The sequence below is a fragment of the Mytilus californianus genome, unplaced genomic scaffold, assembly GCF_021869535.1.
Source record: "Mytilus californianus isolate M0D057914Y unplaced genomic scaffold, xbMytCali1.0.p SCAF_5, whole genome shotgun sequence".
NCBI classification, from domain to species: Eukaryota; Metazoa; Mollusca; class Bivalvia; order Mytilida; family Mytilidae; genus Mytilus; species Mytilus californianus.
This window is the reverse complement of record NW_026262701.1, coordinates 8486289-8500238: the sequence shown is the minus strand read 5'-3', so window position 1 is coordinate 8500238 and position 13950 is coordinate 8486289. Positions and strand designations below refer to the sequence as shown.

The 13950-nt window shown below is 32.5% G+C and overlaps 1 protein-coding gene across 1 annotated transcript; it reads right to left on the bottom strand.

Moving 5' to 3' along the window:
* Positions 1-121: 121 nt before the first annotated feature.
* Positions 122-12082, bottom strand: LOC127700654 (uncharacterized). The gene is made up of 14 exons (XM_052204216.1): positions 11902-12082; positions 10824-11105; positions 10036-10323; positions 9417-9601; positions 8441-8596; positions 7711-7858; positions 6910-7203; positions 5284-5577; positions 3661-3846; positions 3054-3146; positions 2584-2868; positions 1368-1478; positions 945-990; positions 122-541 (listed from the first exon to the last, which is right to left on the bottom strand). Exons 1-14 carry the CDS (start codon positions 11951-11953, stop codon positions 352-354), a joined length of 2610 nt encoding a protein of 869 aa, XP_052060176.1. The 5' UTR covers positions 11954-12082; the 3' UTR covers positions 122-351.
* Positions 12083-13950: the final 1868 nt, after the last annotated feature.

Genomic DNA, 13950 nt, shown 5'->3' with positions numbered 1-13950 from the left:
AATTTGAACCTTGGAGTTCGGTTAACACTTTTTTACTGTGTGTTTAAAATCTGTGTTGCTATATTCTGAGCAAATGGATTATAACTAAATTACAAGTGCAATGTATAAAACAAGTTCAATATACAAGTGCATGGATAAATCTTCATCAATTATTTGCTTGTGGTGTTATAAATATAAAATATAAACTCGTTTAAGAATGAATGTTAATGTCGTAGAAACAATAATGTTGACATCAATTAATTAGTATTATATCACGTTTCAACCGTTGTGAATCTAACATCACACATGAAAAATATCCATATAAATAGCAGACTTTCTGCAAAGGTAATAATTTTAATCAAGCTTATTTATTTATGCTGATGAAATTTGCCTGTCGCGAATTTTTGGTATACGTTCATATGTCAACGAAGAATCGTCTATAGTTGATGTGTCTTCCCATGGATCAACAGGTGGCGGTGGAGGCGGTAGTTGGTCAATTTCTTCCAATGACGTCATACTTTTGGCACGCGTTATTACTTGCATATCAACATATCGTCTTGTTCTGAAAATATTTTAGATTCTATAACTTTTAACACTTGTTTTAAATCTACTGCAATTTTGTACTACAGAGGTATAAAAAGATAAGAATATCATTACTGTGTTAGTGTAAACAATATTTTTATAATGAATATATCTTATACAATATGAATTCACGTGGCAAATAGGAGTCAGAAACAAGCCACAAGTGCTTATATTGTCTCCTTACTGTGTTGAAACTGAATTAGACATTGAATACTGCTAGTTTTATGCCACAAAAGGCTATATCGCGGCGACTGAAAAATGTTGCTAATATATCATATATATAAAAAATATTCAAAAATTCTGATGTTCAAAATATATTTTACAAAACGTTTGATAAAGGATAGGTGGTATAAACGTTAATGAGACAAGAAATATATACTTACAATAAAGGTTTGTTTTGCAGTGGAGTCCTGTGCTGCAATGGATGCTCTAAAAGGACAAAAAGTTCTGCTTAATCGTCAAAGACTAAATAAACAACACGCTTATTTCAAATTTATATTTAGCTTACATTTTGTAACATGTTTGAAACGTCAAGATTGAAAAAAAAATGTAGTAAGACGGTTCGGTGTCGAGACATTCTGAGAAGTATAACACATACATAATTTGTCACGTTTTTTAAATTAACTTTTGTCTTTCGGTTACAGTAAACACCGTAGTATTTTTTTCTGCTGTTCAAGAAACCTTTATTAAGTGTCCATGATATCCACATCAAAATTAAAAAAAGAAATAGTGAAAAACAAGTACAATCTACATATATATAATAAGTTCATTTACAATTTATTGTAATGTTTCTTTATTATACTTACTGGGTTTTGATCTACATCTGATGCAGGCAGCACAACAGAGTATTGTTATAACTATTACTGAACCAGTTACAGCCACACATATAATTAACATGTTGTCTGTCAATAGGTTACCTAAAATCGCATTTAACAAATAAAAATTCTCAATGCTCAAATACCAAAACAAAAAACAAACAAAAAACACATAAAAAGTACACAAAACAACACAACACGAAAGCATATAATCTAAGATTCTTGCAGAATGACCATTTCATTCACCTCTTATATTTTGAAATAAAAGATGAAACATTGCGTCGTTTGTTTTTGTTTTTGTTTTTTTCCGCCCACAGAAAACCCTGTGTATGCCATAGTCAATAATGTTTTTTTATAAGTAAATACATTTCTCTGAATCCTGCAGTAAATTAGGGCGACAGTAGTTTACCGATGTTCAAATCTCGTTAATCGATAACGCAGAGACAATTCAAGGTTACAAACAAAACTGAGGGAATCGCACGAACTTCGAAAGAAGTGATACCGAGACCGACTACGTCGACAGGTTAAGAGTCTCTTGTTTTCAATGTATCACCCGCCAAGCAAATTCACACTCAGTCAAACTGTCACATTTGGGAATAGGACTCATTCGGTAAAATTACTGATCAGACGACTTTATTGTTAGCTAAATATCTAAGACCGCGAAAACATGTCGCTAGTGAGTTGAGACACCGACACGTCGAATCGGTCAATTAATTCGTGGTGGTGACCATAAATATAATGTAATGGAGATTTCAGTCGTTCTTCCTCATAACTCTGTTGGAGCAGTTTTGTGTAAGGAACACACATCTGTTCATGAAGTCCGTGTTGTGTGAACATGCACGAGCGTAATATTTTAACTGAGATATGTGAACGCCATACGATTGAGCTGACTATATAACAGGGAAAAAAATGGTTGGGTAACGACTGTCTTACCGTGTATTACAGTTTAAAAAAAAAACGCCATTAATATGAAATTTCATATGCCCTACTTTTCTGAATACTGTGTTGATAGTATTAATTTATTGTAATTCAGATTCTTTATAACCCCTTTAAAGAATCATCAATTCATTTAGTTGTTGTTTGCATATGCGGAAGAAAACACCGATATATAGAAACAATAAAAATAAAATATAAAACAAAAAAACAACAACAAGCAAATAAGCAAACAAAAAAGAAAAAAAAAACCCAAATATATGACAAAATATACCTTTAACCCTTATAGACAGAAACGATTCTATTGATTCAAACTCCGCTGAAGTCCCTCGACATTGGTATTTTCCCTTGTCGTCCGAGTTAATATCAAACAACACAAAATGGCCTTTCTGTGTGTCATCATATGGAAGAAAATTACATCGGTCTCCACCAGTTATTGGATTGTCATCTTTATACCAAGATATCGTAGGAACAGGGTAACCAGACACTTTGCAGTATAGATGTAAAGTGTCACCGTTCTTTACCTCTTTCTGTCCTTCCAGTGTGATCGTGGGTTTAGCTTAAATATTAAAACACGTGACAAAATAATTAAACAGACCTGAATACAAATGTCTAAATATCTCTTTTCTTTTCTGCATTTCACGTTGGTTTGTGACTGACAAAGACTTAAAAATCTGACAATACAAAACATTTTATTAAAGCAATCTCGGCTTTATAGAAGTTTTCCTAATGATATGAACTTACCATTGACCTCTATGGGAAGAGTTAGATGCTGTTGTTGGCTGCTCCCGACTTCGAGTAATATATTGCACTCATAATGACCTGCATCAACTATGTCTAAAATGAAACAGCAACATAGTAGCAGTAAACTTGAAATGAACAATCGAACAGCCCTGTTAGCTTCTTGAATATGTTTTGTGTCATTTTTTTTGTTAAAAAAAACCAAGAAAATTATTTACTAGACAATGAATGTACCGATAATAATTAAATATAGTTATAGTCTATAAAGTTCAATTGCAGTTCCGTGAGTTAAAAAGTGTAACAAAACTTACAAGCCGAAAACAATTACTATAATAAGAAACTAATGAACCGAATATACCATTTTTCTTACGTACAACAGGCAATTGAAAACCTTGATTAAAAGCCAAAATATATTTTACCAACGTACATACAGATAATACCTATATATGATAAAGTTTTACATGTAATTGTGCTTCAGTCATTTCATGTAAATTAAGACGCCTGATATATTTTGTATGACAAGAAGTTTTTGACTACTTTTCTACATGGAGATAAGGGAAATGAAATGACCAAACTTTGTTTAATGATTTTACAACTATAAGTAAATTACCTGCATGTTGAATTGTTAAAGTTTTGGTATCAGAACTGTATTCGTATTTTCCTCTCAATGATTCTATCATATTTAGTGGCTTGTGATTTTTAGTCCAATAGATTTCGTAGGCGACGTCTACTTCCCCTATTTCACATGATAATATCAAGTCTTGGCCAGGTACCAAGTACTGTGCAAGTCCCTCTCCTATAAAACGAATAAAAATCTAGCCAAGTCATTTTTACACAACAAACAATGTTTTTACATATATATCTTTTTTGTATGTACATAAACATAAGGAGATGTGGTAGATTGCCATTGAGACAACCATCTACTAAAGTTCAAATGAAGTGGATGAAAGCAATTACAGGCAACCGTACAGCCTTCAACAATAAGAAAAACCCATACCGTATAGTCGGCTATAAAAGGCCCCGACATGAAAAATATGAAACAATTCAATTGAGAAAAACTAACGGCCTAATTTATAACAAAACAATCTACGGAAAATAAATATGACAGACATGAACCAACGACAAACACTGTACTACAGGCTCCTGACTTGGGACAGGCACATAAAGAATGTGGCGGGGTTAAACATGTTTGAAGGCGCCAACCCTCCCTTAACCTGGGACAGTGGTGTAACAGTACAACATAAGAAATATTATGCAGTCTTTCAATTTCAAATTCTGGAATTTGATTAAACATAATTTGTTAAAACAACAGAATATCAATTTTAAAACACCTGCACTCATTACTTTTTATGTACAGAAATGGATAAAAGATGTAAAGTGTCCTTTCTTTCCCCAGAAAACACGCATTCCTGCTGTCAAGGTACATAATATATTCGGCGTGAAATTTGAAAAGAATAAGAGGAGTTTTTTTTTACACTGCCTTCTTAAGTTAGAGTGGATTAAACTGCTTACAGTAAAAACACTATACTGAACTATGATAAGGAACGAAAATAAATTGCCGCTTTCAGTGTCACAATTTATTTCTTCAAATCGGAAAAAAATCCAAAACTTTAAGTCTCTAGACAATTCATGGATTCAGCACAAATTCCAAATTATATAAAGGTGTTAAATCCCATGTTGCATGCAATCGGGTTTTTTACGAGGGACGGGATGTAACGGTGTAGATTATACGAACTTCCGTTAAATGAGGAATCAAAAATCGAAATCAAAATGAAAAAAATAAGAACGATACAAATCAAAACTAACAAAACAGATGTTAGTAGGAACAACAAAACATGTATACGGAGAAACAACAAAACAGCCAACGGAGATACAACAAAACAGTCGTATGGCGATACAACAAATCCGTCATACGGAAAGATAGCAAAACAGACGTACGGACAAACAACAAAACAGGCATAGGAACGAACAGCAAAACAGGCATACGGACAAACATTAAAATAGACGTACGGACAAACAATAAAACAAACATACGGACATACAGCAAAAAAGACATGGATACGGACAAACAAGAATATTGACGTACGGACAAAAAGATTTTTATAAAGTACGAAAAAACACAAAATCAGTCGTAGGAAGAAACAACTACACCCCTTAACTTGCACACGGACAAACAACAAAACGGACATTATTCTAGTCGACATAAATCATTTCACATATATGTTTTGCTCACCTGACAACACTCTCACTTGTACAGTCCTGGACAGATCCCCTTCAGAACATGTAATATTGTTTACATTATCTAATGTCGTAGTGTCCTTTGTTATTGTCGATGTAGTGTGTGAAACACTGTGTTCAAATTTGGTGTTTGTAACCACATGAAAACCTAAACTTTGTACATTTTTATTTCTGTTGTGTTTCCAAGTTATTCGTTTGGTCTTTGAACCAGAATATTCACAAGAAACTGTAAGTTCTGTATTCTTTAGAACCCATACTCGTTTAAAGGTTGGGCTCATTTTCAATTGTGCTGAAAACAAAAGAAAATAATTTAAATGTGCATTGAAATGAGAATACAGTTAGATATAACAGTAAATGGAAATTAAGATGGTATGTTATAATCATTAGTGCTTACAAACAGTTCTGCATTAAACATATATCTTATGGTCATAGATTTTTTATTGTTGCATGTAGTTTTACCTATATATCATTAACAGACTTTTTCGTGGAACATCAACTTTGTATATGAATGAAAATAGCACTTTTTAAATAAGCTCTTTGTGTGTTTTCTGTGTTTTTACATGTTCTGTTTTCGACAGTTTGTATGGACTAGAAGGAAGTATGGTTGGTTACATGTAAGTATGATAGTTTTTATTATAGTTAAATTAAAATAAAATCAGGTAACCGATACAATAGGATAAACCACATGGCATGGCTAGTTTGCATGAGGGAATAACAATAACTGAATTTATACTGCACTCGTTCTATTTGAGCAGTCAAAATGCGTTGACCGTATATTTCTATATCATATACAGTCACTGACCTGATATCACTTTTCCTCATGAATATTTAAATAGAATTTGCCGAAATTATAATTAATTATTCATACGACCTATTCAACCTGTTCTTGTTTCCAATGTATACAACGACTCAAACTTATTTCTTTTGCAATATTTTTGGTTTGCAAACTATAAATCATTATGTTTTATGCTTATTGTTGATATTTTAGTTCATTCTCAAACAAATTCGTTCACCATCGATTGCGGGTTTCAACAGGTAATGTACATTTCATTGTGTTGTATATTTCTCCGCATGCATGATATGAGGCCTTTTTATAAAAGGGGGAAGTTTCCCAATATTTAAATAAAACAATAACATTAACATATTAAACAACAATTGAAAATGTGTTTTTTTTAGATTGCAGTATAAAGACAATAATAGTGCATTGACTTGACATATCAACGATATAAGGATTCGGCCCGAAACGGGGAATGAGCTCGGCAGAGCCTCGCATATCCCCGTTTCTAAGCCTCATCCTTATATCGTTGATATGTCAAGTCAATGCACTATTATTGTCTATATATTAGAATTATCATAATTGACTGCGAAAACCATATTTCTTCATCAACCAATTTTCTTGCGAATGGTAATTTTTACAGATTTAAAATAAACTTCAAAAAAAGGTGGAATTTTGTAATATAACATTTGATAAACAACTTGTAGAGAATTTAAGTAAATGGTAATAGATAAATGTCAAAGTTGTTGTAATCTGAAAACTGTTCGCTGTCATACTCTTTGTATGCCATCTTGTTTTATAATCATTACTGAACAAAAATATTTTTTGTGACTTCCCAGAACCTACCAGCTTCCACTGTTACAGACTTGTTTTGTTTACTCGTTCTGTCGACACAAGTATACAGTCCTGAATCATTGTACATAGTTATCTCCCTTGTGAGAGAAGCTGTAGACACAATCTTGTCATCTAGCCACGACGTATTTACTGTCTGAGTGAATCCAGAACTGTCCAAGATTCTAACGCCATCTTTATACCACACAATATTAGGTCTGAATGGACCAGTGGAGCTACATTTAAGATCTAACTGGTTCGGGATGAGCAAGTTTAATTTCCCAGTGTCTTCCTGTGTGATACGCAACTCTGAAATAACATTTTAAACTTCTTACTTGGCCAATAACAATTTGATAATAGTTCAGGTTTGTCTAGTAAGTGTGTTTCTTATATGGAATATTAAACTATCCATTATAATAGAAAAAAAACAAAGGATATGGGGTATCCACACTCTCACCTCACTGCACGTTTAAGACGGCCCCTAGCACCGACTGAGCGGAATTTTTTGCAAAAATAATTTGAATAGACTTTGTAAGATGTGACACCACCTAATCGGACCCTGTCAAAAAAGAACATACTGGAAAGTAGTGCATATTTAAAACAAAATAGTTCCTACGCATAAACATGCATTTGGCCTACATAACTGTTTACTTTTTACACATTGTGATTTGGATGGAGAGTTCTCTCATTGACACTCATATCACATCTTATTTCTATTTTGTTCTTTTTTCTCATAATGCTTGTAAAATCGATAAAAACAGAATAACGTCACAAAATACAAGTTACATGCAAAATCATTTGTAAATAAAAAATTACCAGTGGGTAGTAAACATCCAACCACGTCAAATCTGAGAGATATCTTCTGACTCCATGATATTGGTTGTAGGCGTAGATATCTAGCAACAACTGGTATGGGAAGTTCAGTAGATACCGGGGTCGATTTGTCAAAGTTGGCTACAAAATCCTGTAATATATTAATAATCTGACGTTACTCTTCCAGTGTCCTTTTTATCTTTTAGATCTTTTAAAAAATAAATGCATACTTGAAATATATATAATTTTTCCCTTGAAGTTTTTAACTAGAGTTTCCATATTCCCTTAATTTTGTTCTTTCCAAGGGAAGTAGACCAGGTTAAGTGTCACGCTTTTCTCTGTACGTCTATAGCTTATTAATTTACACAAGTTTTGATCCTGCAAATTTCTATTTAACGTTTTGTAAAATTTAAGCCTCCTTTTATCATAACATTGAATTTATAGATATTATTATCAAAATGATCAAATTTTTATAAAAATCCCAATGAATTGCATCTCGATTTTGTTATTGAGACAGCATCCCAACAAACTAACCAAGTAAGGCAGATTATTTATAGTTCGAAAATATTATTTTGTGTACATCACGGTATACTAGTATTCGTGAGATTTTATGTCAATTAATATCAGAGATACTAGTATTTACTTCACGAACAAGCTGCAAAGAAATGTGACAAATATTTTAAATAAAAGTAAAATCGACTTATGCATTTCTAAGGTTAACATTTCTACTCACCATTATCTTGCCTTTGGTATCTTTGTATTTATCCCAGTTTATTCCATCCTTACTGTATATAACTCTGTAAGCCGTTACCCATTCATTTCGTGGTTCGTTTGTATACCTCCCAGCAGTCACTATAGATCGTACTATTGTAAAATGTGGAAATGACACCTGCAGAAGTGTTTTAAGATTTATTGCAAAAGAGAGTTTTGATAACAACCAACAAGAATGACTTTTTCTGTGTTAAATTGAATACTTAACTAGTAGATCGTAAGCAGCAGTGGCAATTTAAAATGCATAAATGTAAAGTCAAATATGTTAGTACATATAATTAGTACATCATTTTACAAAATCTATATATTTTGTGCTTCTTTCTATTCATTTTTTCAACATTTAAAGACCATTATATTTGCAAAAGATCTCCAATGTGTATATAAATATGGTCATTCCTTGACTTTTCCCGTACCGGCAGTTAAACCCTTGCTACAATAGGGCGTCTGCTTTGCAGTGCGGGATGTATAAATAGTTAAATACGCAGCCACAGCCGATCGAAATGTTGACGTTCAATCCGATGCCTCGTGTAAGGATAGTGCCAAGCTCAGTGCACGTTAAAGAATCCTTGCAACAACTCTCTTTGGGGTCCGTAGGTGGCCTGCTGCAAGGCAAAATTTATGTCCCTATCCAAAATACCCTACGTTTCCAGCGGCGGTCCAAATGTCCTCTTCCCCCTTTTCATCCAGGTCGACCCTTACCTTGCAGAACCTATTTTTCATACTTATTGTTAATTGGTTCTCGTTCTGAATATAAATGAAATATTCGCCACTGTACTAAGAAAATAAAAAAAAAATCAATCAATCTTTGCAATGGATTATTAATTACGGATTACGTGGTAATTTAACATTCTATATTGGAGGCCAGTTTACTAGAGTGAAGATAATGTACATCACCTGATGAAAGATATCGTATGAATAAAATGACATGTGGGATATACCTGTATCCACTGTCTCGTATTCATAGCGATAGGAGACCATCCTCCACAGAAAGGTTTGCTTGTATGATTGAGACGAGCGCAATATGGCGAGTCATCATGCAAAATATCTTTGTAGTATGATAAAGCTGTGATCTTGTCATCTGGTACACCATTCATACCAGAAACCAGTCGATTATTACAAGAATCTATAATATATAGTGTCAGTATGTTTCATTAACATAAACTAACCGTCCTTTGCGTTCGGTAATCTTCAATTCTTTTCCATTAAAATCAAAGAATATATCTTTGTATAGATTACTTTTACTTTTATCAAAGGAAAATATTTTCTTCACATCATACACAAAAATATGTTATGAGGTCCATGTATGATGAAGCGGGAACAAAATCCTCAGAATATCAGAACACAAATCTTCCTTTTAGATGTCTATTATCGAGAACTTATGTTTACGTCTAGATGTCTTTTGGTCATTTTTGTGGTTGAGTTGTCGTCTCATTGACGTATAATCCCGCATCCCCTTTTATTCATATCTTATTCCTAACCTTTTCCCACCTATAATACAATACAGTAGATTGTTTTATTCTATGTTGTGTTTTTGTACGATAAACTGACAATACAAACCTGTAAGAACATTTATTGCAATTGTCTTGATATACGGACCAGCTTCACAGTAATAAGAACTTCTATCAGATCTTGATAGTCGGGTTTTAGTTGTTTGTAAGGTAGTTTTCACATTCTGATTGGACACCGTTCGTCTGCTGGACACAAATCCGTAACTAGCGAGTGATTCTTTCTGGTCTTTGTACCAGTTTACATCCAGTCTAGTATCCCCTTCATACTCACAAACAAGGGTTAACGTTTCACCTTCAAATGCTGTTATTCCACTGGAGGGGTATATCTTTACACGACCTTAAAATGAATGAATTCGGGATATTTCTTTTTGTCTAATGTAATTGTGGTATGATTGAATGATTGACATGAACTGTATTGTTAGTATACAGCTGTTAATAGCTTAGATGGAATTTGATAGTGTTATTTTCGCTATAATAGTTATGCACTTAATTTAATAGCTTTGGTCCTGTCTCTCATACAGCATGACAAAGTATGTGTTTTTATATAATGATTTTGTGATTGCATTGTAGGGCTATTTCATCTCTACCAAAACTGTAGTGCAAGTGTCTTGTTGACCATCAGAGGCCCAAAACAAAAATTATAGTCTGTATTCATACTCTTATTATTTATTTATCATACGTAACAGTATCATTTTTGTAATGTACTCTAAAAAATATTGGGTTTTCCTTGGAGTTCGGTATTTTTGTTATTTTGCTTTTTACTAAAACGCTCTTTATAATGAACAATACAACATTTGTCTTTTCGAATTTATGTGAAAATTATTCAAGTTATCTTGCCTTGAACAACTTTGACCTCTATGCTTTTTTGTTCTATTCCATCTGAGCAGTTGTAAATTCCACTGTCTGATGAAGTGGCTTTGCCGATCGCAATCTTCGTCACGTGTTTTTCTGTACTTCCTGTTACCAAACGTTGCTTCGAGATAACTACATTATCATTGCTTTCCAATGGTTCGGAACTTTTGGACCAAAACATTTTTTTATCTCCGCTACATGACAGATTGAACGATCTGGATTTCTTTATCCATAAAGGGTTATCTGTAGTTTCAATATCGACATACCCTGGAAATTAGTACAGGTGTGCATGAAGACTTTATAAAATATAATATGAATCACACAAAAAAAAAATAACACGACAGTAAACAGAAGTAACCAATAAATACAAGCTCGTGCAAGCAAGACCCTCTTACAAACATAAAAAAAAAGGCATACAATAGCCTGACTTGGCATCTACACAAAATGTGTTGGGTTATTTTTTATTTCCTTACATCAACGCACGTTATCATAATTGTTAGACATTATCGGTGGTGCTCTAGCTGAGTGTCGCTCTATCGGTGGTGCTCTAGTTTGGTACGGGTGTCGCTCTATCGGTGGTGCTCTAGTTTGGTACGGGTGTTGTATAAGGAGAAAGGGCGGGAATACAATGGTATTCACTTATTTAACAACACAAGATAAACTGAAAACTGGGTTTTTTTCCGCATTGACAATGTTGATTCGTTTTAAAACAAAAGACGACAGATGTCTTTAGAAAAATGTTGGTTAAATTTAACTGATTTGGGTTTCATTGAAACATATATTTGACTGCTGTTAGGCCAGGGTGCATATAATATATTTAAATATATCCTCTACCAAACACATTTATTTAATTTATCGACATTGCATATTAACATCAGCTTTGCTATACATATAATTTTCTCCTATCATATACTTCTAGTAACTTATTTCTATTTGTGTAGCCAAATGAGGACAGTATTGTTAGCTTCATATATGTTAGTTTTGTCATATTTTCTGGTGTCTTTGAGACCTTTTCAATGGAGTTTATATTTTTTTCCACATCAACTTAAAAAGTTTTTCTTACCTGTTGTTTGTGAAATATACAGAATCATAAACAATCCCTGCCAAAACATCATGGTGTTATCTTAATAGTATATCCATATTTGAAACTATAAATTATTTCCTAATATTTATCAACATAACTTATTAACATTTGCTTAAGTAAAATCATGACATAATTGTCTCCTATCATATTGTTTAAGTAACTTATTTCATGCATAGCTAAAACGAGGGGCTCTATGTCAAGGAAGATAATAATCTCATATGTATATCGAACATTACAAAAATGTTGTGTTTTGTACTTCAGGATTAGAAAAATTAAAACTGCAGTGATGTGAAGTTAGATCTTCGAACTGTCATCTTTAAGTTGATGATAGAATAGAATCTGAGCGTTATGATGTATAGACCCTCGAGTATCAATGTTAACACGGACATATCAGATTTAGACCTTGGGTAATCGGTTGTAAACATAATATTGTGGTGTTAAGTTATGTTACGAAGTGACGACGGAAAGACAAAAGATAGTTACGGGTGAAGATTTACAATACACACTAATTTTGAACTTAGATTGACAAGTTTGAAGTCTACAGTTTTTATCTTTTCATGTCTGTTATACTGAAAGAAAAGTTTGGTAATAGAAAAAGAAATGAATCGATTAATTGCAACTAGTTCGGTGTAGGAAAGATTAATTTCCAACTAGACCGGTGTAGGAAAGGCCAATTTGAAAGTTACTACATGTCGTGGTCCATACGACCAACCACTCTGTAATACTTTATTAGTATTGTTTAAATTGATTTTTTTATTTTATTTGCTAAACGTCCAGTGACAAATACCATGATTTCTACTGATATAACTTTAAAATATATCTAACTTGCATGATTTGACAGCATTAGTGAAATTTGATATTGCAAAAAAAACAATAACCTTTTAAATTGGTTTTTGATCAAAGCTAAACTTTTCTCATGTACGACCAAATAGAATTTAAGTAGATTAATTGGTTCATTCAAAACGATAATATCTTTCTGTTCATTGTTTTCTGTCAGCTTTTTTCAACACTACTTTTCATTTTATTTTCGATAAAGATATATTAGCCTTTGCACTGTAACAAACTTTAACCGTGACCTCTATACAATTTTGCCACTGGACGTAAAGCAACCAACAATCAATCTATACAATTGTGTGAGATGTTCATTACATTTTAAAATACACGCCTAATTGGATCTTCTATCAGCCTATAATGTGGACATCAAAACGATGGGATTGCAATTATCTATAGTATGCAAAAATATGCCTCCTCTCCCACCCTGGAAGTCTTATTGACCCACACGTAATATTCTTTTATTAATGGTAATATGTAAAAAATAGAAACAGATGAATTGAATAATAATTGATACGTAAAATAAAAAGTACAAAATGTTTTGACACAACCGTAAAAGATTTAATCCGTTTGACATGTTGTTTTTGTAATTAATTTATGAATTGAATTTATTTCTATTATTCGGGTATTTATATCAGAGGTTTTAGTAAATAAATAACTTATTGAAATCTCAAAGCATATATTATATTTTAGACAGTCTTTTTTTGGGAGAAGTTAATTTTAAGTAATGTTATATTAATTTCAGAAAGACTGTTACGTAGGAGTTTTATTATTGGTGAACAGGTCTGTAAATTGTAATTTCTTTCCTTTTTATAGTTAAACTTATTAAAATCAATTTTATTTTATTTATGATTAAATGTGTGATACAAGATGATAAGTATTTGTATCAATGTCTGAAGGCGATAGTATAGAATGATAGTAACATATATCCTGTTTGTGCCTAATTAAAATAATTGAATTGTAATTTCTGATTAACATGATAATTGTTTCCTGTTAGTGCCTCCAATTGTTTACTTTGTTGTAAGAGGGTGTAAACAATACATACTTATCAGTTCAACAATAATTAGTATTTTAAAAGGGATCAATAAGTCACACATCATTAAAATCTATAGTATAAAAACCCATCAACGAGAAATCTGATCATTATTGTTGAAATTCTCTCCTTAATGCGGTAGCAAAGTAGAAACATTATACATA

Coding starts and splice junctions, on each gene's coding strand:
- LOC127700654 (XM_052204216.1), bottom strand. CDS start 11,953: ATGATGTTTTGGCAGGGATTGTTTATGATTCTGTATATTTCACAAACA. Junction 7,204..7,710: donor TGGATGTTTACTACCCACTG/GTAATTTTTTAT, acceptor ATGTTATTTCAG/AGTTGCGTATCACACAGGAA. Junction 3,847..5,283: donor ACAAGTGAGAGTGTTGTCAG/GTGAGCAAAACA, acceptor TTCGTTTTATAG/GAGAGGGACTTGCACAGTAC.